The sequence below is a fragment of the Oncorhynchus mykiss genome, chromosome 5 (assembly GCF_013265735.2).
Source record: "Oncorhynchus mykiss isolate Arlee chromosome 5, USDA_OmykA_1.1, whole genome shotgun sequence".
NCBI lineage: Eukaryota > Metazoa > Chordata > Actinopteri > Salmoniformes > Salmonidae > Oncorhynchus > Oncorhynchus mykiss.
The window spans coordinates 32,694,388-32,719,908 of NC_048569.1; the positions used below are offsets into that span (position 1 = coordinate 32,694,388).

At 42.7% G+C, this 25,521-nt stretch overlaps 2 protein-coding genes across 3 annotated transcripts; both read left to right on the forward strand.

Moving 5' to 3' along the window:
* Positions 1-359: 359 nt before the first annotated feature.
* Positions 360-7,324, forward strand: LOC110523626. Its single transcript, XM_021602495.2, has 4 exons — positions 360-701; positions 2,946-3,125; positions 3,388-3,549; positions 5,252-7,324. Exons 2-4 carry the CDS (start codon positions 2,948-2,950, stop codon positions 5,704-5,706), a joined length of 795 nt encoding a protein of 264 aa, XP_021458170.2. The 5' UTR covers positions 360-701; positions 2,946-2,947; the 3' UTR covers positions 5,707-7,324.
* Positions 7,325-10,237: 2,913 nt separating this feature from the next.
* LOC110523622 (leucine zipper putative tumor suppressor 3) lies at positions 10,238-22,619 on the forward strand. 2 transcript variants are annotated; one of them, XM_021602490.2, is made up of 7 exons: positions 10,238-10,425; positions 13,465-14,296; positions 14,862-15,467; positions 17,737-17,865; positions 18,215-18,406; positions 18,664-18,894; positions 19,301-22,619. In XM_021602490.2, exons 2-7 carry the CDS (start codon positions 13,553-13,555, stop codon positions 20,144-20,146), a joined length of 2,748 nt encoding a protein of 915 aa, XP_021458165.2. In that variant the 5' UTR covers positions 10,238-10,425; positions 13,465-13,552; the 3' UTR covers positions 20,147-22,619. The 2 variants fall into 2 exon arrangements, with proteins under 2 accessions (XP_021458165.2, XP_036833188.1); XM_036977293.1 differs by lacking the exon at positions 10,238-10,425 and adding an exon at positions 12,471-12,596.
* Positions 22,620-25,521: the final 2,902 nt, after the last annotated feature.

Genomic DNA, 25,521 nt, shown 5'->3' on the forward strand with positions numbered 1-25,521 from the left:
TTTCCTCTTTTTATGTCTATTTCCAGCCCATATTTATTTGTATCTTAAACTCGGCCATACAATCACTACCCACAGTTATACCTTGAGTACGTTGCACATTATTGCAATCTTAGAGCAGATTTATGTTCCAGATTTCTTAGCATATTGTTGATTCCTTGGTGGGATAAATATGAACCTGTCAGAGACGGGTATATAATAGTACAGTATGCAAAAATACTAATTTACGCTTTGTTGGATTTGCTAGTTAATTACATAATATCCCTGACTAATTGTTTGCACACCGTTGCACTCGGGTCGTCAGTAGTTACCACAGTCACAAAGTCATAAACCAATTTATCCTTTAAAAATATGATTTTACACCTAACCTTAGCGGTGTCGTTAGCTTCATGCCTAACCGTAATCTTAAATAAAGACCAAAAGACACATGATTGTTTTCAGGAAGTTTTACGATATAGCCTTTGTGGCTGTGGTAACTAGTGACAACATCGACAACACTCGTGATTGTAATTTCCGGTCATCCCGGAAGACCGTCTACGAGCCAGCTTTAGCCAAATTAAAGTTAGATAATTCCGTGCTTTGAATTGGCTTTAGATTATGTCAGCGCAGAAAAAAACATATATTTAGCCACACCCGTGAGGCACTTATATACATTTAAAGAAATAGATTGTATGTTCGTGGATTTCCTTGTATTCGTATCTCTGGTAAGTAACGCTAGCCTAGCTATTTCCGAAAGAACAAGCTTGTGTAGAGTTATTATTGTGCGCGTGCATCTGAAATAGCAAGCGCATGCTAGCTAGCCTGCTATAGGTACTTGATTGACAACTGATTCTCAGGACACGAGATAGGCATTGCGAAATTGCACATGTACAACCTGACTACACACCCTTCAGAAAGTAGTCATACCCCTTGATTTATTCCATATTTTATGTTACAGCCTGAATAAAACATTTTATTCAATAGATTTTCCCTCACCCATCTGGACACAATACCCAATAGTGACAAAGTGAAAACATGTTTTTAGAATTTTAAAAAAATCTATTGAACATGAAATACAGAAATATCTAATGTACATAAGTATTCACACCCGTGATTCAATGCTTTTTAGAGGCGACTTAGGCAACGATTACATCTGTGAGGTTTCATGGGTAAATCTTACATTTTCCACACCTGGATTGTGCATAATTTGTCCATAATTGTTTTCAAAATTCTTCAAACTCTGTCAAATTGGTTGTTGATCATTGCTAGACAACCATTTTCAGGTCTTGACATAGATTTTCAAGTAGATTTAAGTCAAAACTAATTTGGCCACTCAGATACATTCACTCTCTTGGTAAGCAACTTCAGTGTAGATTTGGCCTTGATTATTGTCCTGCTGAAAGGTGAATTAATCTCCCATTGTCTGGTGGTCAAGTCAGCTTTCCAGGTTTTCCTCTAGGATGTCTGTTGCCTGAGCTTCACTCCATTCTGTTTATTTTTTAACCTGAAAAACTCATCAGTCCTTAACGATTACAAGCATACCCATAACAACGCAGCCTTCAAGATGCCAGAAAACAGTACTTTGGGGAGTGGTACTCAGTAATTTGTTGTATTGCATTTGCCCTATATCACAACACTTTGTATTCAGGACAACAACAAAAAAGAGTATTGCTTTGCCACATTTTTTGTAGTATTACTTTAGTGCCTTGCTGCAAACAGGATGCATGTTTTGGAATATTTGTTATTCTGTACAAGCTTCCTCCTTTTCCCTCTGTTAATTAGGTCAGTATTGTTTAGTAACTTCAATGTTGTTGAGCCATCCTCAGTTTTCTCCTATCACAGCTATTAAACTCTGTAACTGTTTGGCCTCATGGTGAAACCCCTGATGTTTTCTCTCCTCTCTGGCAACTGCCTGTGTCTTTGTAGTGTAAAGTGTATTGAATGGGATATTGAATGTCTGCTTTTCCCCCCTACCCATCTACCAATAGATGTGAGGCATTGGTAAACCTCCTTTGTTTTTGTGGTTGAATCTGTATTTGAAATTCACAGGTCAACTGGGGGACCTTACAATTATCTGTATGTGTGTGGTACAGAGATGAGGTAGTCATCTCATGCTTTTACTCCTGAACATATTTAGGCTTTCCATAATAAAGTGGTTGAATACTTATTGACTCAAGACATTTCAGCTTTTCATTTTTATTACATTTGTAAAAATGTCTAACATCATTTGACTTTGACATTATGGGGTATTGTGTGTGTGTGTAGGCCAGTGACAAAAATCTACATTTAATCCAATTTAAATTCAGACTGTAACACAATCAAATTTGTAAAAAGTCAAGGGGTCTGAATACTTTCTGATGGCACTTTAGCTTGCTTTTCAGACAATATGCTGAACAATAGACAATTCAGTTGTCACATTACTTTCTTTTTTTTTGTGGCACTTGGTTATCCCTAGCCAAGTAAAACTCAACTCCACTATGTTGATGTGAAGTACATTGTAGAGTTGTGTTTTACTTGGCTAGGTTATCCCTTAGCAGCAAGTAGCTAGCTAGTCTACATTTTCATCTTATAGTGGGTTAGTGCTAGTCTAGCTGCTGGTAAGTGACGGGTTAAGTGACAGATGCCTTAATAATACCGACCCATTCCACAGATCTCTCACTTCTTAATTTCAAGTTTCCCAACTTCAGGTTTACAGTGTCAAATGTTCTTACAACCTGCAACAGCATTCTGTGCTGCGTGGTTATTTATTGCATAAACTCTTCTTATTTCTTAGTTGTACATCCATTGAAGTCATATTATTACAGCTAACCATACACATGATTTGTCTGAAACAGTTAGACAATCTAGTAAAACACCTTGCCTAAATGGTGACATTACATCTATGTATTTGGCAACTTTTGCAAATTCTCTGAGCAACAGTTGACTGTACAAATTGTTATGGATGGGGATACATTGTGTCTCCCTTCCAGCCATGACTCTGAGCATGTCTCCGGCTGCGGTTTGCCAGTGCTTTACTTTGGTGTCCCTGTGCACGTCCATCGCTGACCCCAACTGGATCCAGGTCAGGAACAGTACTGACCCCGGAGGAAAACAAATCATCTATGGAGTGGCCTTCACACTGCACGCTGCCCAGAACATCACTGACACAGGTAGGGAAGGGCAAGACTGGACCGTCAAAGAAGAGATTGTTTGACATTTGTCTTCTATTTCTGCTACCAGACAGTCGTCATCTGTTTTGACACTGTATAGTTCACATTTTCTACAGTTTAACTGCACCCACATATGTCTGGTAAGGCCTATGTACTGTACTCATGTTTGTGATCTTAAACGTATTTACTTTCTGCTTATGCAGAAGCCTGGGAGTGTGTTGTGTGTGTAGTTGACTGAGACGTGTGTGTTCCCTCCCTGTAGGTCCTCTGGGTGGTGTTAACGGCTGGGGGATGTGGCTGCTCTATGCCCTGGCGGCTCTGTGCTACACTGCTGTCCTGCTCTCCAGCTCCTCCTTCTTATTGGACTTCTTGGGGACTGGGATGTCCCACCCTCGACTGGTGGTGTCACTCCACATCTCCACTGGTAACCTAACTTTTCTCCCTTTGTCTCACTTTTCTTATTCTCTCTTTTTCTTTCTCGTTCGGTCTCAATTGCTGCCGCTCTTTTTCTCTGTTTGTCTCTCTTTCTGAGGGTTTTATCACTATACTGAACTATTTTGAAATGTTTAGTTATTTAGCAGACACTCCTCTCCACAGTGACTTACAGGAGCAATTAGGGTTACGTGCTTTGCTCAAAGAAGAGATTGTTTGACATTTGTCTTCTATTTCTGCTACCAGACAGTAGCCTATTTTTTATTTTATTTTTTATTTAGTCTGCTCAGGGATTTGAACCAGCAACCTTTCGGTTACTGGTCCAACGCTCTTTTTTTATTTTTATTTTACCCCTTTTTCTCCCCAATTTCGCTGTATCCAATTGTTAGTACAGTGCCTTGCGAAAGTATTCGGCCCCCTTGAACTTTGCGACCTTTTGCCACATTTCAGGCTTCAAACATAAAGATATAAAACTGTATTTTTTTGTGAAGAATCAACAACAAGTGGGACACAATCATGAAGTGGAACGACATTTTTTGGATATTTCAAACTTTTTTAACAAATCAAAAACTGAAAAATTGGGCGTGCAAAATTATTCAGCCCCTTTACTTTCAGTGCAGCAAACTCTCTCCAGAAGTTCAGTGAGGATCTCTGAATGATCCAATGTTGACCTAAATGACTAATGACGATAAATACAATCCACCTGTGTGTAATCAAGTCTACGTATAAATGCACCTGCACTGTGATAGTCTCAGAGGTCCGTTAAAAGAACAGAGAGCATCATGAAGAACAAGGAACACACCAGGCAGGTCCGAGATACTGTTGTGAAGAAGTTTAAAGCCGGATTTGGATACAAACATTTTCCCAAGCTTTAAACATCCCAAGGAGCACTGTGCAAGCGATAATATTGAAATGGAAGGAGTATCAGACCACTGCAAATCTACCAAGACCTGGCCGTCCCTCTAAACTTTCAGCTCATACAAGGAGAAGACTGATCAGAGATGCAGCCAAGAGGCACATGATCACTCTGGATGAACTGCAGAGATCTACAGCTGAGGTGGGAGACTCTGTCCATAGGACAACAATCAGTCGTATATTGCACAAATCTGGCCTTTATGGAAGAGTGGCAAGAAGAAAGCCATTTCTTAAAGATATCCATAAAAAGTGTTGTTTAAAGTTTGCCACAAGCCACCTGGGAGACACACCAAACATGTGGAAGAAGGTGCTCTGGTCAGATGAAACCAAAATTGAACTTTTTGGCAACAATGCAAAACGTTATGTTTGGTGTAAAAGCAACACAGCTGAACACACCATCCCCACTGTCAAACATGGTGGTGGCAGCATCATGGTTTGGGCCTGCTTTTCTTCAGCAGGGAGAGGGAAGATGGTTAAAATTGATGGGAAGATGGATGGAGCCAAATACAGGACCATTCTGGAAGATGATGGAGTCTGCAAAAGACCTGAGACTGGGACGGAGATTTGTCTTCCAACAAGACAATGATCCAAAACATAAAGTATACTCTCACAGGTCTCATAAAATATGAAGTGTCATAAAATGACATGAGTCATGTTTGCAGAGCCATGCTGGTTTACATCACTCTCTCTAGTTCTCTCTGGGATTAATTAGTTTATCATCCTCTTGCTCTCTTTCTCCCTTTCCCTCTGTCTCTTTTTCTCCCTTCCACTCTCCCCAGTTGTTTTCCTAATGTCCGTGCTGGGAGTGTGTGGGGCTTGCCTGTACGTCATCAGCGGCAACCTTCAGGAGGGCAAATTTGGGCTACTGTGGGACTGGGTAGGGGGCTGGACCTGGCCCGGGTCTGGGTCTTGGTCTCCTAGGCCTGGCACCAGAAGCCAAGTAGGGGCAGTGGGGATGCAGGCTTACCCAGGGGAGAGCTTCTACATTGCCATTCTGGGCCTACTTTTTTCCTGCCTGGCTTCCGTGATCAGCCTGAGTTGCCCGGGGGACCCCACCTCTACCCAAAGTGACTACACAGCCGTGGTGGAAGGGGACGACAGTGACACAGAGCCCCTCACCCCCAGGGAGCAGGGAGTGGGCCAGTCTGACGGAGACAACAGGGGGGGGGGGTGGGCAGGAGAGGTAGTCCCTGAACTGAATCAGGTGGAGGTGGATGGAGGTGGAGACTGCTAAAGGGGGTTCTGTTTATATGTGTAGCCCAAAAGGTGAACTGTGGTTTGGTTTCTACTAGAATGCGAACCAGGATCACACATGGCCTGTAACAGACTTTATTAGACAGCAGTGCTGGCCCCTTCCCTGGTCATGTTTTGGTTCCTTTTAATGCTTTACTTGACCAAGATAGTAGAATCCTGTCAGGAGCCAAAAAAAGAGATCCGATACGTTTCCTAATGTTCTCTTAATGTTTGTCTGCCTAAAAACTCCCCTCTCGGGTCAGTGTGTATACAGTTGCACAACATACATTTTTAAAAAGAATAACATCTTTCCCTTGTGAGAGTTTAGGCCCAGAGTCTCCAACTTCACTTGACCAAGGTCAATAGTTATTTTGCTTGCTGTGATGGTTGAAAAAGTGTGCCACATGTTTAAGCTATTTCTGTCTGTGTGACCACGGCAAGTGCATATAATACAAATGTATATGCTCTTTTCAATATAGTCACTTGCATGAGGGGATAGTAAACTCATCAATGGGAAGAAGCGTTGACCCTGTTCCCATTACTGCAAAATAACCACTGGGGTGTGTTCAGAATCAGCAAATGGTTTCAAACAGTTCAAAACCAGAAAATATGTTCAATTGAGCATAAGTTGAAATATAGCCCATGTTTGTACAATCACCTATTCTCCTCTTCTAGTTATAAAAATCCCTACAGGAAGGTTTTTTTAAATGATTTTTGCAGGTTGTTTTCTAACCTATGCATTATCTTAACTTCTTAAACCCTTTGCACAGTCTTTCACAGTGACACTTGAAGTTTCCCAAATGGAGGACAGAAATCCAATAGATTATTCATAGATTTACCTGAAGTGTACTGAAACTAGAGTTTCCTTTGAGAAATTAAATTTAAAAAGCCTGTTTGGCTATTATTGCCACTGTAGCTTTTATCACTTTTAATTGATGCACTATTTATTAATGCATGGATGTTTACTACTATAGGAAGAATTGAGGGGGATATGACAGCTTGCCTTTCCACAACAGGTAGTGTAAATACATGGCTCTTGCCTTTATATGACTCGATATACTAATGATATTAAAATATGATGTATTGAATATTTTATGTATTCGAATGTTTCTGGTTTCATAAAATGTTGACACTGCTATTGGTTACTAGATAATACATATCACTGTGAAAATATATTCCAGTTTGGCATCTTTAGATGGTTACATTACAGCACAAACCGCCTCTAAAGCAGGGTTATCCTGCTTAAAGGCAACCAATAAAACAAGCTCCTTGATGGTGTTTGGTTGCAGATGATGGTAGGACCATGGATATTGGCTTAATTAATTAAGATAGCTAAGAGCCTGCCTAGAATCAGGTTTTCCTTACCCACTTGTTTCCTGGACACAGATTTAAGCCTAATCCTGGATTGGGAAACATGTTCAATCGAGATTCTCTTTTTATTTCAAGACCAGGCTTAATCTGTGTCCGGGAAACTATCCCTCAATCTCTTCCTCAGGTACATAGGAAGACATTCCTTCTCTTATTCCAGGGTCACAGTCCCATCTCTATGAATCAGACTGTTCATTGTGGTTGTTTGTGATGTTATTTATTCATTAAACTGTTTTTGTGTTTAAGTGAAATGTGTGAATGCATGTTCTTCCTGTTCCAGAACAGAAGTGTCCAGTTCCTCTTATTCCCACTCATCTGTTTGTGTTGATATCTCATCTCTGACACTACAGGTTTATTTCCAACCAACATCATCAGGACATGATCTTAATGCAAAACCATGAGATCATCTAACACATTATTTTGCTTGCTGGTATGCAAATGATCAGGTATTAATTTAGAAACAACATGGTTAAATTATAATTACCCAGTAATAATCTACAGAATGAATTACTTTTTTGGGGGGGGGGGGTTCATTTAAACAAGCCCCTGCAATAGGCATTTGGTAATAGGTTATGAAATTGTGTGAATTATATCAAAGTACCTAAAGCCATTCTAACACTGGTGGTAACAGTACCATAAAATCAATTGCTACCCAAATTCACCTTGTGGGAACATCTTGTCATCAAATGAGACATTGAGTAGGGGTCTAGGGATTTTGTCTTGAACCAAATTGAAATCTGAACCCTGTCTGTTGTATAGAGTAAGTATCCTGGGGTATATGTGACTATATAGGGACTGATGACCTCTCCTCTTCATGGACAGTCAGATGGCTCTAAATATACCTCAACACGGTCCCACATGTCTTTCTGAATGCATAGGCAGATTTTAGGGTTAGCCAAACAGAAGGACTCTCTGTGAACATGATGTCCCCCCTACAAGCAATGACTTCAGCAGACAAACCACTAATTGGTAAATAGAAATAATCAGTTTCTTTCCCCTCCCGCCATCTTTCCCTTTACTCTGTCACATGAGTCCAGCCCCTTCTCTCATTGGACAGAAACCATTGCCATAGTAACCTTGACAAATTGTTGATGTCGCCAGTGAATTTGTGAATGGAGAGGACAAATGCAGGGTATTTGAGCATATTTTAGTGGTGGTGTTGCGGTCATGGGTGAGTGAGTGGGATCCTGTGTGTACACCACACACGCATGTAGGTACATGTGTGGACGTGCTAGCACTGGTTTACTGTACAAAAATATACGGGAAGTTACAGATTTTCATGTAGATAGTTTGAAATATGGTGCATTTACAAAACATGTATTTATTTTATAACCCTAATATTCACACTTTTTGCGAGGTAAGTCGGACATATTTTCAACAAAGCGCGTGTGTGTTTGCGCACGCGTGTACTTTATGGAGGCGGATGGAGGGACGAGAGGATGCTATTGGTAGCTCAGAGGGGCTGGGACGCGGTGAGAATTACTACAGTTCCTCTCCACATGGAGGAGTGGAGCGAGGGATGAAGAGAGAATCGACAGGGACGAGCCTACTAGTGGAGCTGTGAGATTGCTCTTTGTATACCTTCTTCCACTCCCTCAGTTTTCCTCTGACTCTCTTATTCTCCCCCTATGTGACATTCAACTATGGCGGCTCAGAAATTAAAAAAGAGGAGGAGAGGAGAGAAAGAACAGTGGCGTTATTAAAGATGGATGTCAGATCCTGTTTCACTTGCGTACTTGAATGCGGTCCCTGTGTAGCCTATTTGGTCCTGTGTTATGTTTATGTGTAGTAGGTCAGTACAGCATGAAATGTGAATACATTTGTGTTTTAAATGACCAGAGTGGGTGTGGATCACCATGTACGTGGCGACAACGGTCATATTTTCTTTAGTGCGTGTGTATGTACCATGTAAGTATTAATTGTTTTCTCTGACAACCTGGATCAGAGAGTGTGTATGTGTGTTTTTAGTCTCTTGACGGTCGTGTGTATCCCTCTACGACTGGCAAAGCGAGTTGCGTGCGTGCGTGTGAATTGTGTTGGAGTGGCTTGTGTGCAGTTGTGTGTTAGTGTGAAGGACCATGGCTGTTTTCTAATCGTGTTGACGGGGTTATGTGTAGAAGAGTGGTTGTAGTAGGTATGATTGTGCACACAGTGGAGTGTTTATGAAGAAGGCATTATGAGTGGGAATCGAGTCACACATTTCTTGACATTTGATCCTGATTTACTCCAAATAAAACCTGCAACTCTCATATGCAATGAAAGGATATATGTGTTTTGCATGGAAAGTATGTTGTAATGTTTTTGTATCCCTATAAAGGCCTATGTGTGTGAGCTCCGTGATTTTTAACGCCATACACGTATTTGATTTTGGTAAACCCAGTCAGTTTTAGAAAATAGGACAGAGGTCTATGTCATACTTATCCATCTACTCATCTCTCTCTATCCTTATTTTTGTCGTTGGAGTGGCCATTTTAGGCAGATGTCTTCTTGTCAACTTTATCTCTTATGGGAGATGGTGTCTGTTGGCTTTATGACCAGCACCAAATATTCAATTCCAGACAAGTTAACAGTTCGGTTCAGCTCCTGCCACAGCTTCAACATTGTCTGTTTCTCTTTCACTCTGCCCTCTTTCCCTGCTTTATGCTCTTTCTCGTCTCTTTCTGCAATCTGTCTCTGTTTCTCTCTCTCTCTCGATTAGTCCTGAGTGAGGCTGATTTCAGGCTCCAGTTCCTCACCTACACAGCCAGCTCTGCTTTCTCTGCCCCTGGGAACTGGGCATCATGTTTGCCCAAGGCCTCGCTTGCCCTTGGTACTAAGAACTGAAGTCCGAGCTACACACACACTCAACCTGACCGGTCATGGGTAATTCAGTTGTGCAGTACTCAAAGGAATAAATACAGAATGTAATGTGCAGATGCATACATAGTGATAGAAACGGAGAGACATGTTGTAGGATTGGCAGGGGTCCCCATTTTCCGGCAGTTGCATACGTATTCTGTGTGGAACAGAATCAATACATTGTGTGCTATTCTAAGGTGGAGGAAGAATTCACACCTTTGTGTGGGCGCAGGCGCGGGTCTGCGAAGGGGGCGGTGCTGTGCTCTATCAGAAGGGGCGGGGCGGAGGTGGGTGTGTGACACAGCTGATACACGCATCCTCTCGCTGTCTCCATCACCCGATATCCGCTACGGGCAATAGCGGTTGCAGTCTCCCCCGACCAGAGCCACACGAGTAGGCTATAGGCCTACTGCCACTCCAACGTCCCTATCTGCGAACCCCGAATCGGACAGCTCGCCGAGGAGCAGTGGGGCGACGTAATTCGGCGTTGTCTGTGCTGCTTCTGCCGCTAATAGTAAGTGCGGAGCTATGAAGAGATGGAGCCGAGCGCTCTTTCATTTCCATAGAGAAATACGCGCACCTAGTAAGCGACGCAGCGCGGCGCACAATCTACACCTGCGTTTTTCTATATTTATCGTCATTCACCGCATTGCCAATCCATTATCCTGCCGCTTTCCATGTTGGATTTGGGGTGATTCAAATGTTGTTGTGGCAGAGAGATAAGTGGAGAGCGAGATGGAGAGATACCGTGTTTTTTAATATTGCTCATTGGATTGAAAGTAAAGATGGGAATCGGTGAGGCGCAAGCGAGAGGTTGTGCGCGAGGGTTGTAGCGGATGGTGATGTTTTCTCGAGCTCGCTCCTTTCCGATTCCCCCCACCGAGAGAGAGCTGCGAGTGGAGTAGAGCGCTTTGCGTGACCCACACATGCATTATCTATTGCGTGAATGAAAAGAAAAACGGATAGAACAGATCATGCCAATTATCTCGTTCGACTTTCCTTTAGTGGCTGGGTTAGGTCTTTTTCACTGGTATGGAGAAGCGAGTAACATTTCACCATTTTGCTCTAGCATTGCCGTGTCAGCTGACAGCCTATGCACATCACTGTAGTGATGGGGAGGTTGTTGTAGCGGCTGCAAAAATGAGAGGATTTTGAATACATGGAGTTTAAATGGACAGACCAAGAGCAAATGGCCTACAGTAGAATTTAGACCAACCTTGGTACTTAAAAGCAATAGATTGCTTGGACGTGCAATAGGCTGATTTGTAGGCCTACATCACTACCAAACATATATGAAACAAATACTGTATTATTGACATGATATAAAGCTTATTATGAGGATATGTATGGACTAGAAGTGTGAGCTAGCATGTCCGTTTTAATATGCTGGTAATGGCAAAGGAGCTCTGATAAAATTGGCCTATTATTTAATATTCTCTACAGTGCAGTGGTTACCTCTATACCCAATGTGACTGCTCTGCGGGACTTCTACTCCTGGCCTATTTGAGGCCTTGAATGAAGTGTGTGTAGTGGGATAGCAGCGGTCACCGTTTGGGGGGCGGTTTGTTTGCATTTGAGGTGTATATAGGGGTCTATGTATGGACAATGTAGTGAAAATATGTGGAGCAAAATGTATTACTGGTGTGTAGACTACACCTATTAATCTAGGAATTATCTCATACTGCATGTCAACACAGGAGATTAGATTGAGAAGACTCCCTTAATGAGAGGAAGTGTGAGAATGATGGGGGAGCGCGCACCAGAGAGAGTTCCTGCCTGTGTGTGCGCGCTCTCTATTTGAAGCATGGAGCCGATGATGTAATGCCTAGGAGTGTGTAACTGTGGCAGTGAGGCGAGTGTAGGCACGTGCCACAGCTCAGCCAACACTGGAACAGGGCCCTCTGCTGGCCCGAGGCAGTATCGTACCGTATGCCGTTTTGGACACAGCACCTCATCCTAAGGATTGAGTACTGTTCACATCCCAATCTGTCCCCATGTCCTACCTGAGATGGAATGTCAATACTCACCTTATTATAGCAAAGTAACATAGAAGCATAGTAGCTTCATGTGCACAGGCTTGGCTTCAGGCATGAAGAGACAATGGGGAGAGACGATGGAGAGAGAGAGAGAATTCACACAAAGGTTTGACTGCATCTTTGCTCAGATAGTAGTAGGCTACACTTGGTACAATGGACTATAAATTCACATATTACCTTTAGGTCAATGTTCAATCAGAGATAGATATTCTAGTGAGTAATCAGTTAGTGCTCCCTGTGGGTGTGGTTCAGTGACAGGGATATAATACAAATATGGATAGTGTTCCTTTTTGCACTCAGTGATACATACATACATGATGTACTGTCTTTATATGCACAAAACTGTGCATGGCCTTATTTGCAATGAAGTATTGACGATTCTCCCATGTTTTTCCTTCCATTAGAGGTTTGATAAAGAAGATGGGTTTTTGTCATTATCATTGGCACAGGGGGAACAACTGTGTGTATGTGTCAGAAGGCAAGGGGTTAACATGCAACTATACCAGGTGTACAAAAGACCTGCTCTGCTAACCAATCACAAAGTAGAGTGTGAGATGGTGAGAGAAAGGAACAAGACAAGAAGGTTGTGTGAGCAGAGAGCAGAATAACCTTTCCTTCTATGGTTGTATATTCAGGATCTGTAATTGAGGTACAGTCTGTTAATGTAGAATGTAGTTAATATTTTTTATGATTTGATTGAACTTGATAATCATTTGCATTGGCTAGGCTATTTGTTGGCCCTTTAATATCAACAGTTTTTACATTTTATATCAGCTGGGCTTTCATTATTGTTGCATATGTGAATTGTGATATGATGTGGAATGAGGAGTAACCGTATAAGGGGAAGCATACTGAAATAAGTACTCTAATTCATACTTTAATAATACATTCAATGTACTTATTTTTGTCCCAAAAAATTATACATCATATTTGAATGCTCAAGAAATCTCAATTAGTGTCAAAGTAACCTTGTTCTTAAAGAGTTTGAATCGCCTAAATAGCTTTTGCAGAATGTATAGTATGACTCCTATCTCAGAGAGACAGAAAGAGAAGGAGAGGAGGGAACAGGGAATTGGGAACTCATTGCTATGGTGAGGGGGGAGAGCACGGGTGGAGAGAAGTAAGGAGGGGGCGAAAGGATGACCTCACCCACTGTATCAGTATCCCGGGGGAGAAGGGGGGGGGGGGGGGGGGGGGGTTCAGTCAGTATTACATTGCATGAGGAAATGGCATGGCTGACGTATAGGCCTATGGCACTTTTAGCTTAGTGCAAAGATATGAATCAACAGTCATATCCTACAATATAGAATGTCTCACACTATAGATCATGTGTGTATGGTCACTAAAAAAATGTGTGTGTGTCTACTTCACATTATGTCAACCCCTTTACTCTCTTCCTTGTGTCTGTATGTGGTCTATAGTTATTAAGTAATTCTGTTACTTACAGTGTGTACCTTACTCCTAATGAACCCTTTCTCCCCCTCTCTCCCCTGTCCCTGTCTCTGTGTGTCCTGCAGTGTGTGTTGGCAGGTGCTGCCTCCCTGCCCTCCATCATAGTGCGTGTGGAGCACGGGGTGCTGAGTGAGGGGGGGGCGCCCCCAGGGCATGGGCAGTGTGGCCAGCGGGGAATCCTCCTCGACCACCACCACCTCTGGGCAACAGCAGCAGGAGATCGCCATGCGGAGCGTGGGCACCCGCACCACCCAGCAGAACAGCTTGCCTCGCGCCCCCCCACCACCCCCCTCTTCCTCCTCCACCTCCAACTCTACCCACAGGGGCAGGAGCTTGGAAGATAGGAGTTACAGCATCGAGAGGTCCTCCCAGCACCCTCCTCCCCTGACCCATGCTAAGGGGACTACAGCGGACGAACGCAGCTTTGCCACCGTTGAGAACTCTTCTACTTACTACGGCAGCGAGCGTCCTCCGCCGCTCTGTGAGGGGACAGAGAGAGAGAGGGCCCCCATCCATAACAACGGCAACAGACATGTCTCCAATGGCAATAGGGGCATTCCCAATGGGAGCCGAGCGGCAGCGGCGGGTAACAGTGAGAGGCAGGTGGCCAATGCAGTGTTTTTGAATGGAGGCGGGCGGCGTGATGGCCGGGACCAGAGGGATGGGCGGGACCAGAGGGATGGGCGGGACCAGAGGGATGGGCGTGATGGGAGTAGAGAGGTGCCAAGAGGGGCGGTGAGTTTGGATATTTGTGGGAACAACGTGCTGAACAATGATAAGAACAGTAGCCAACAGCTGGCTCAGTACAAGGAGGCGGGCGCCAGCGCAGCCAAGCTGGATAACCATAACAACCCCCCCAACATCCTCCCCATCTCTGGGAAGATGGAGCAGGTTCAGGTGGGTTCAGGTGTGTGTGTGGTGTGTGTGTGTCTAAGTACAGGCTGTAGGTTGAGTATGAGGGTTCATGTTGAAAGTGTGTGTTGTGTATTTTGTACATACAGGCATGTGTATGTTATGGTGCAAGCAATAAAAAACTGTCGGAAATTCATGTACTGTACTTTGTTACCTACCGGCTGTAAATCAGTGTTGTTCATTTATGACAGGGAGTTGTTTACATGAAATATGATCTCCTCTCCTGTCAACTCATCCATGCACTGTAATAACATTAGCCTTAGCTATTACTGTACGCTATATTAGATTTATGAAAAGGTGTGGTACATGTATATCTACATATATAGTTTGTGTACCGGTATATTAATAAACTATAGTAAATAAGATGAATACCCCTTGTAATCAGGGAATTAAAGATCACAAATTCACATTTAGCTTCAGTGTGCTGGTTGTTTAAGTAATTATACATATAGCAGCATATTCATAATCCCTGTAAACCTAATGACGTATATTGTACAATCCTCGCGTTATATTTCACCACCAATACCATTTGCCTTCCTCCCCCATCCAGAGCAACGAAGGATTGGTCCGCCCGTCTGCCTTTAAGCCTGTGGTACCCAAGAGCTTCCACTCCATGCAGAATCTGGTGTGCCCCCCGCAAACCGGAGGAGTGTGCCGCAGCGCCGGAGGAGGGTCTGGAGGTGGTGGGGGTCCCAGTGTAACAGGACCCCTCAGAGACACAGACAGCCCTGGCAGCCGGGGTGGAGGTACCAGAGGCGGAGGAGGGGGCGGCAGCAGGGGCGGAGGCCAGGGGAGCCTGTCCGACTCAGGGAGGAATTCTCTAACCAGCCTGCCCACTTATGCTGGCTCGGGCTACGGGCCTCCGCCTGTCCTGGGGCCCCTGAGTGCCTCTACCAGCCACATCAACCACCTGGGGGCCACGGGGGCCCCAGAGAAGTTGGACAAGCCTGGTGGCATTAGCGGTAGCGGGGGTAATAGTGGATACCAGAACGGACTGAGCGCCTCGGATAGTGGTCGCTCTTCCTCCGGGAAGAGCTCCTTGTCCTATCAGAGGCTCAGCCACCTGAGTGACGCCCCCGCGCCGCTTCGCCCCTCTCCCTCCTCCGATGATGTCATCCAGGACCTGGAGGACCGGCTATGGGAGAGAGAGCAAGAGGTGAGGACAGCGAGGGAGATGAGGAAAGAAAGAGGGAGGGATGAAAAGGGAGAGGATAGATACTATTGGGGGGTTAAGAAGGGAGGAGTCTTAAGAGATTATATTGGAAGAAACAAACAAATGGGAACAAATTATCACAACTATAGCACAGTGAATACAGTTATTTTATTTACACTCCCATCCATATGTATTTTTGAGAGTGAAGCAAAACTCTCACATTTGGCTCTATACGCCACCATTTTGTATTTGAGATAAAATGTTTAATCCGAGGTGACAGTACAGAATTCAGCTTTTTGAGGGTATTTTCTTTCATATCTGTTTTACTGTTTAGAAATTAATGCACTTTATTTATCTAGCCTTCCCATTTAAGTAAGTCATAAGTATTTGGATAAATTCACCTCAAGTGTATTAAAGAATTCAAAAGTTTAGTATTTGGTCCCTTTTTCCTTGCACTCAATGACTACATCAAGCTTGTGACTCACAAACTCGTTACATGTATTTGCAGTTTGTTTCGGTTGTGTTTCAGGATTGTATTTCGGGATTGTGTCATTTTGGAGTCACTATGATTGTGTGTAAGAATAGATGTTTCTGAACACTTCTACATTAATGTGGATGCTAACATGATTATTGATAATCATGAATGAATCGTGAAAAATGAGGCTAGAGGCTCAAAGATCATATCCGCCAAAAAATGCTAACCTCCCCTGTTAATGGTAATGGGACTATTCCACGCCAGCATGGCCCGAAAACATTTTTGGTATCTCGGATAGTTCTGGCAATTCTCACATAAAAACTTTCTTGGGAGAAAGGATGTTTAACATGCTTTTTACATTTGTATCACAAACCATTATTGAGAATCTTTATGAAAGTACACATTTTTGGGTCTTTTTATACCTAAACAGTGCCTTCAGAAAGTATTCACACCCATTGATTGACTTTTTCCACATTTTGTTGAGTTACAAAGTTGGATTAGAATTTAATTGTCAATTGTTTTGTCAACGATCTACACAAAATACTCTAAGTGGAAGAAAAATTCTAACGTTTGCAAAAAATGATATAATATATAAAACACTATAATATATCTTGATTAGATAAGTTCAACCCCCTGAGTCAATACATGTTTGAATCATATTTGGCAGTCTTTCTGGGTAAGTCTCTAAGTATGTGAGAATTGCCAGAACAATCTATGCTGGCAATACCCAATGTTGAGAGGTAGCATGTTTTGTTGTAGCCTCTGCAATGATGGCATTATCAGGATTAATTAGAAGTGTTCAGAAAACATCTTTCACTTAGAAAGAAAATGACTCAAGTCACCATTCTGTTCCTATTGGGCAAAATATAACACAACTAAAACAAACTGCAAATGTATGCAACGAGTCACGAGCTTGATGTAGTCATTGCGTGCTACGAATATGGGACCAAATACTAAACTTTTGACTACCTTAATACACTTCAAGTTAATTTGTCCAAATACTTTTCCAAATGACTTCCTCAAATGGGGGGGACTAGATACAAGTGCTTTCATTTCTAAACTGTAAAATGTATGTAAATGCCCTTGAATAAAAAGGTGACATTCTGTACTGCTGCCTCGTATAAAACATTTGATCTCAAATCTAAAATGCTGGAGTAGTATAGAGCCAAATGCACAATTTTAGAGTCACTGTCCAAGTACATATGGAGAGGAGTGTAATCACAAAAATCTGTTATTTGAGGAGTTTGCATGACCTGTAGAGGGCATGGGTAACTGTACCAGTGATTTTACGGTGTACATAATACTGTCTATGGCTTAAGAATAAACCGTTAAAACCATTGGGTGTGCCTTGAAACTCGCTGAGTAGACAACTGTATTCTTATTAGCTGATGGTCAAGTGGGTAAGATACGTTAGGCCTTGGGTCTGAAATAGAAGTGCAAGGTTTTCAAGTACTGAGGGTTTTGGAAGTAGCGATATGTGATATTGGAGTGGTACACATTGGTGGCAGTTTGTGGGTGAAGTGTGTTACCCTCATACAATGCAATACAAGGAGACATAGTGGATCACCTAAAATGCTATCAAGTGATATTCAACATTCATTGACATTGCATATGAGAAGTACAAAGAAATATGAAAGACTAGTGGGGCAGTAACTGGTCCTCATGCACTTACCTTGATAATAGATGTCAGCCATTTTGTGAAATAACCATCAACACCTCCTGCAGTGTATGGAAATATGAGCAGCTCACAATACACGTTAATTACACCCGAGTTCCCTTCCTCCTCCCCTCCGCAAGGTACTCCACATGCGCCGTAACCTGGACCAGAGTGAGGCGGCCATCGTCCAGGTGTTTGAGGAGAAGCAGCGCGTGTGGGAGCGCCAGATGGACGAGCTGCGGCAGAATTATGCCTCACGCCTGCAGCAGGTGACCACACAACTACAATAGATAGATATTAGAATTGCAGAATATACTGTATATTAAACGTATAGAATGGCTCCTCAGTTCACAGATTGGTGGTAGGCTATACCCAATATCATATAGCACAATAGCATTAGCCATGGCTGCATGGAAAAACAGTGAGAAAAGGCAAATAATGAGCTTAAAAGAGCAGTTTAGAGATGCAGAGTAAAGTTCTGTGCAAAGAGATTATTTAATCACTGCTCTCTAATTTTATTCCAAATGGTACACTCAATATGGTTGCCACCGGTATACCCACTGCCGAATGTTGATTTGAATGGGGAATGTCCATTCTACTAAAAGTATTTCTACCCAGGTGACGCGTCGCGCTCAGCGCTCCCAGAGTGCCTTGCAGGCCCAGATCAGCCGTCTGTCGCAGGATAAGCGGCGCCTACAGGAGGAGATGGCTGCATTGCTGGCCCAGAAGGAGGAGCTGGAGAGGAAGTGCCTGGACTACAGGAAGGAGCAGGCCGATATCCTGCCCCGCCTGGAGGAGACCAAGTGGGAGGTGAGATAGGGGGGTGGGACTACCTGGGGTTAAGGGGGTGGTGTGTGTGGCTGGGTGTGGAATACTAGGGAGATGAGTGAGGGCCCAGCATAACATCTACTAGATGTCCCAGCATAACATCTACTAAAACCAATGATCATATATGCAATATCTGTCCTATACTGTAAATGCATAACCATTAGACAGAGACATGCTTGTTGATCTCTATTTCCACCATCTTCATAACTTTCATCCCCCCTCTCCTTCCTCCCCTCAAGGTGTGTCAGAAGGCAGGGGAGATCTCCCTGCTGAAGCAGCAGCTGAGGGAGAGCCAGGCGGAGGTGACCCAGCGGGCGGGGGAGATGGTGGCCCTGCGGGGCCAGCTGAAGGAGGTCAATGCCCAGCTGAGGGACCGGGAGGAGGCCATGCTGGGCCTCAAGGACTCTTACAGCACCAAGAGCCTGGAGCTGGAGCGTTGCGAAGGGGAGCTGCAGAGGACGCTGACCGAGGTAGACAGACCTGAAACACTAGCTACAATTTGTAGAGTTGTTCTGCTCTGTGCACCACACGCTTTGCGCTCTTGGGTCAGTCACATGCATTCCGATACAGGCATTCACATACACTTTGAAAGACACAAATAATTCACTCACTCACTCACTCACTCACTCACTCACTCACACACACACACACACTTGATTCCCATTTTCCCTTAACCTCAAAATCGAACTCCTAACTGTAACCATAAACCTAAGCCTAACATAACCTTTTCCATTGTGGGGACCGGCAAAATGTCCCCAATTCTCAGAATTTTCCTTGTTATACTATCCTTGTGAGGACTTCAAGTGAATTTACCCTCACTTCCTCTTTCTTTAACTACTTATTGACCCTCCTGCTCCCCTCCCTGTGTCTCTCCAGGTCTCTCTGCTGAGGGACAAGCTGGGCATGTTTGAGGCTGAGGTGGTGGGGCTGAAGCGGGCTCTAGGTGAGCTCAGTGCGAGGGATAGGGCCATCGAGGCTAGGGGTGGCGGAGGAAGCAGGGAAGCATCCAGGACCAGAGGGGGGCTTTCCTCCCCACACAGCCCACCTGAGGGCTCTGCCTTCTCCTACCCAGCCCTGCCTCCACCCCCTGTACCTCCCCCAGATGCCATACTGAGTTTGCAGAGCGATGAAGCTAAAGTTCAGCGCCAGGAGGCCCACCAGCGCCAGGAGGCCCACCAGCGCCAGGAGGCCCACCAGCGCCAGGAGGCCCACCAGCTTCAAGAGGCTCAATTGCGGCAGGAAATCCACCAGCAGCGCCAGGAGGCCCACCAGCAGTGGGAGGAAGCGGGGGATCTGCGCCGGCAGCTGGAGCGCCTCCAAGGCGAGCTGCGTCTCGAGCGGCAGCAGCGCGAGCGGCAGGCCCACACATTCAAGAAGGAGCGCCACGTGTGGATGGACGAGAAGGAGCGTGTACTCAAGTACCAGGCCCAGCTGCAGCTCAGCTATGTGGAGACCCTGCAGAAGAACCAGGCCCTGGAGCTCCGCGTCGGCCAGCTGGGCTCCAAGCTCACCTCCACCAACACCACCCCCTCGCCCACCTCACCACCCCTACAGTCCCTGGCCCCCATCCCCCTGCCTGCCCCCGTCACCCCCCTACCCTCCCTCTCTCTCTCCCCACCTCCCCTCACCGAGGACAAGAATTCCCCCCCCTCCCTCCACCAGCTGGCCCCCCCCTGGCCGGTGCCCACCCGTCTGGAGAGGATAGAGTCCACAGAGATCTAGATTCTATTTGCTGTAGATATATGGCCCTCCAGAACACTGCCGATCAGTTAAATTCAGCTTATACAAACGTTTACAATAATTAAACCATACCACATAGCACCTGTATCAATAGCATTAATTTGGTACAGTCCTAAATGGTTATACTACTCACTGCTACCCCGGGGCGGTCCTAGGACGCACTGCACTATGAATGGTGGACAGAGGCATGGAGGACCAATGGGAAAGGGGGAGAAAAATAACAGTTTAGACTGTGGTATTTAAAGCCGCTCTTCAAGCCCCCTTGTATGCAGGTTTTTAGATCGATTGATCTGCTGTCCACAATATGAGGCAATCATATGAACATTTAGGTTGGGGTGAAGATTGGAGTCAAGAGTAACACACTACTGGAAAAGCTATTGTTACATTGTTGTTAGCATGATATTCATATATCATAAAGAGCAAGACAGTGTGTGGGTGAAATGATTTGAAATACAAAACCTGTAGAATCTATTTAAATCAAGCCCAATACTACTACTACAGTTAACAAATAATGTAAAAGTATAGACAAGGGAATTCTCCTGCAGATTTTGCCTAGGACATCATAATAACTGATGTATGATAGAGTTTGAATAAAACACAGTTTTACCAACCTATATACAAAAAGGGGCTTGAAGGACAACATTGAACACTACTGTTGTAAGTGTCAGATTTAAGGCATGACTGTTGGGCATGTGTGGTTATGGTATGCCATGTGCAACTGGTCCAGGGCCAGTTCTTCTGCTTAATTCACATGGTTATATCAAAATCCAATCAAAGTTTATTGGTCATGTACACAGATTAGAATAATCTGTTAACAATAGGAACGAGGTAAAGACAGCTATGATTCAGGTAAATGGGGAGATCCATCCACACAGCCTCCCCCTGTGGCTTTATGTGTGCTACAAGAACACACCACCACACCAAATCACTAAGGAAACAACCAAAAGGTTAGGATACAGAAGCCGTTTTTAAGGGATGTGAGATGTGTTTTTCAGGAGTGTATTGCATTGTATCATGGTAAGGGGGGGACTGGTGAGAGGCGTGCTTGGTTGAGATATGGAAATGAGGCTTCAGAACCCTAAGGGGCAGGATTGCATGACAGGATCAGTTGTATAAACCAATCGGAGATCTCCAAATATTTGATGGAACTGCAGCTGTGAATGATTAACAGCACATTGCTGGGTTTAAAAAGCCTTTGTTTCCTACCTCTCCAGTAATGCTGTACATGTAGGTTTCTCTGTGCTGTCAGTAGCTGCAGTGACTGAGGATGGCCACCATGTGGCGACAACTGACACAAAATGGCTTGATCAATCCCAGGATGACCTCTTTTTTTTTTTGTGGCATTTTTCTTCGTTTCGAAAATATGTAGGCGACAGCCAAAAGCAGTTTGTAATTTGTTGACGTTCTAGATGCTTTTGGTCTCTATTGATATTTCTTAAAGTGACAGAAAAGGACATGTTAGGGATTAGGTAATGGGCGAGTTTGTTTTGCATGGCAAGGTTGGTCAATGAAGCTGCTTATCTGACTGAGCAAAGTGTCTATTTAAGATCACTAGCAGCAGGTTGTAGCTGAGCCAGCAGACTTGGTGTTAGATACTCATGGTGAGATTCAGACTTTATAGGAAGAGTAATGTATTTTAGGAATGATTCTTTGAGACAATGGAGTTTTGTGTGGTGTACTTGTTTGAACAGGACCCACCATTATTTGAAAAAACTATGTATATGTCAATATATACTACCTTTATAGATATCAAGATTATATTTGGCTGTATGGGACATTTTACATTATACAAAACTATTCTAAACATTATAGTGTGTACAGTATATGTTGACATATATTTTATAATGGGTCTGGGAAATTTAGAGAATGCCTTTGTGAAGTGAGGGGTGAAAGGAGTGAGGACTTAAAGAGAGAATGAATGTTAGAGGACTGGTTTATATGAGGATGGTGTAAGTATAGAGGGATGGAGGCCCACATACCCTCTGTCTTGGGGCAACATTTGCTGCTATGTACTTCTGTTGTGTCCTGCTGTGTTCTTGGTAGAGACAGAAAGTCAGTGTACTTGGATGTAAATATAATTTATTTATTATGTGTACATATATATTCAAATATATCAAGCTATTGCGTGTGAATACTTTAAGAGGATTATTGTGAATTAATGAGACAGACATTTCTGCTTTAATTTTTTTTACTATATCAATATAAATATATAAATATATACATATATTAAATCTTTTTAATTTTGATCTACTACATGTTACAGTACAACTAAAGCGAACGTTCAAAAACCATTGTCTGTTTCTTTTTATTGTTGTTTCATCTCTTGCAATGTCTTAAAAGACAAAATGCTGCCAAGTTTTTTTTTTTATTATTTCTTATTTTGTGTTACTGAAAAATGGCTTGAAGAAAGCACATCTTAGCTAATATGAATTTAATTAATAAAGTCGTGATTAAATAATCTTGAAGAACTCCTTTTTGGCCTAGTGTACACACATCCACTACGACTAATATGACTTTCAGATGTAAACATGTTGCAGTAGCTAATTTCTTATTAGAAATACAATTGGCCAATCATGTTCAATAATTAGGATTATTTGGATACAGTTGGTAAATTATGGCCAATTTCAGTATTATGATATGATCATGTAAATATTAGAATTGTATTGTCATATATTGATCATCAATTGATTGAATGCAATTTGACCAACTGCATAACTAGGAAAACCCTGCCTTGCACATCTGCAGCATTTCATTTAGAGTAGGAGAGACCTCTATGATGGGCAAGCTGTATGAGTTTTCCAGATCGATCTCTGTCGAGGTGAGGAGCTTCTTTTTTTATTTTTTACATGTACATATTTATTTATTCTGAACACATTTCCGTTTCTTGGCAGCGTCAATTCTTGCACATGTTATTAAAATACTAACTTTTGTGTTCACTAGCTGGACAGGCACACGCCGCAGTGTCCTAAACTGTAAACCAACCAAACCAAAACGTGTATACTATCCATGGTACTGTATCTGCTGGTCACGTCTGCCAATCACGTTATCCGTATCTAAGGTATTAGACAGCTGGTGACAACGCGAGAGCGATCTCCGTCCGACAAACTGCTATCAAGTAAAGTATTTTGTATTTATTTGTTATGTAACTATTTTGTTCTCGAAAAGTGGTAGAACTCCGCAATTTTACTAAAGTAGCTAGCTTGCTAGCTAGTTACATCAAATAGATATGTTGCTAGCTAACAAGAACAGATAGCTTTATCACTAGTTAGCATGTCAACACTGTGTTGAGCCGAAAAGCTCCCCCTGCTAGAATTCTCCCCTCACCCTTCGCGTGAACGCGCACGCACTCAACTCTTCATTGTTACGACTTGCTTGCTTGTTGAGATTTCTGATCACGTTACAGGCTGACTACATGCGAGCGTTGCAAAATAAATGTAGAAATCTATGTTAATCAATTATTGCACCCACTGCTGCAAGCGCCAACGAGCTTCTTCGTTGTGTTACTGAAAAATGGCTTGAAGAAAGCAAATCTTAGCTAATATGAATTTAATTAATAAAGTCGTGATTAAATAATCTTGAAGAACTCCTTTTTGGCCTAGTGTACACACATCCACTACGACTAATATGACTTTCAGATTTAAACATGTTGCAGTAGCTAATTTCTTATTAGAAATACAATTGGCCAATCATGTTCAATAATTAGGATTATTTGGATACAGTTGGTAAATGATGGCCAATTTCATTCCCCCCTTCTATCTTGGGACTGCAAGGCCTGGCATACTTCAGAATCATTTTGGTAGGCCATGTTGACTGCTAGTGTGTGCCACAGAAAGCAAAATTAGAGTATTAAGAAACATAAACATTTATTTCAGAAACATTTTGTAATGTTTAAGAAATTGATGATAATACACATTATCACACAATTACAGAACAACATCAAAGAAAGTTACGTTTGTTAATTAACAAACATTAAATAAGAAATACAAATGTAGATCTTTGCATAATAAGGTATGAAATTACAAATCAAATATAAAAAGACAATAAATAACATAAACAAATATTGGAAAGCTGCAACAGCTCGACTGAACATTTAGTCCACTTTTTATGGAAAGTTTTCCAGGTGATACCGTTGCCTGGAACTCAAGGCTAACCTCGTCCTGACAGGCAGCGCAGACATAATCCTCCAATGATGGGATGGTTTTTATACAGGACTGATGGAACCATCGTGGGCAGCGGTCACAACCAATCTGAAATTTATGATGAAAATGTTTAATATGTTTAAAACATGAAATACATTTTCTGGAATTACAATCACTTCATTATCAGACAAAACTGATGATACACTCTTTAGAAATGTTACTGCTTACACCAATTTGTACTCCTAAAAATGTGCCTTTAGAAGTGAACAAGCAATTACCCAGTTAGTGTCTGCCTCATTATTGTCCACCTCCCCACAGAAGTGGTACAGTTGGCTCAGGTCATCTAGCAAAACATAATGTCAAGTAGTCTATACACTTTACATATATTTTTCTGAGCAAACAGGGAACAAGGGAATAGTATAGGATTCTTGTAACATAATTATTTAACTACATGTGTTTTAGTGGCCATCTAGTCAGAAGTTGGATCAAAGATTACCTTGAAAGATCCATATAAATGTTTATTTTTATTTTTTATCTACAATTATATTAAATTAGAAATTGAACATACCAGTGTTTTAGAGGAGAGTGACTGCTATTTCTTCTCTCATGATGTTAACATCTTTGTCCATATTTGAAAAGACAATCAACACCTCCTTCAGAACACATTCAGCAAACTAGGGAAAACAATTTGATGGCAATTTCAGTTTTCCCCAACAAAATTGTTACACTTAAGGTTCTAATTCGCAAGTATACAATGACACAGCTGTAATATAATTTGACAGTTCTGTTTTGCCTTTTAGTCAATATACTTTCAGTAGGTTAATTGTTCATTACTTATACTCTCATACTTACTTTCAAGGCAAAGACCCCACAAGAAGTAATATCTTGTTGGCATGGGTGAGGAAGGGTACCACACGCCCATCTGGAGATATTACACCCCTTCTCTCTCAGGAATGATCTGAACATATACAGTGCCTTGCGAAAGTATTCGGCCCCCTTGAACTTTGCGACCTTTTGCCACATTTCAGGCTTCAAACATAAAGATATAAAACTGTATTTTTTTGTGAAGAATCAACAACAATTGGGACACAATCATGAAGTGGAACGACATTTATTGGATATTTCAAACTTTTTTAACAAATCAGAAACTGAAAAATTGGGCGTGCAAAATTATTCAGCCCCTTTACTTTCAGTGCAGCAAACTCTCTCCAGAAGTTC

Bases quoted from the DNA above. Each gene is read 5' to 3' on its own strand.
- LOC110523626 (XM_021602495.2), top strand. From the start codon at position 2,948: ATGACTCTGAGCATGTCTCCGGCTGCGGTTTGCCAGTGCTTTACTTTG. The intron at 3,126-3,387 runs GTAGGGAAGGGC...CCCTCCCTGTAG, and splicing joins CCAGAACATCACTGACACAG to GTCCTCTGGGTGGTGTTAAC. The intron at 3,550-5,251 runs GTAACCTAACTT...CACTCTCCCCAG, and splicing joins GTCACTCCACATCTCCACTG to TTGTTTTCCTAATGTCCGTG.
- LOC110523622 (XM_021602490.2), top strand. From the start codon at position 13,553: ATGGGCAGTGTGGCCAGCGGGGAATCCTCCTCGACCACCACCACCTCT. The intron at 17,866-18,214 runs GTGACCACACAA...ATTTCTACCCAG, and splicing joins ATGCCTCACGCCTGCAGCAG to GTGACGCGTCGCGCTCAGCG. The intron at 18,895-19,300 runs GTAGACAGACCT...GTGTCTCTCCAG, and splicing joins TGCAGAGGACGCTGACCGAG to GTCTCTCTGCTGAGGGACAA.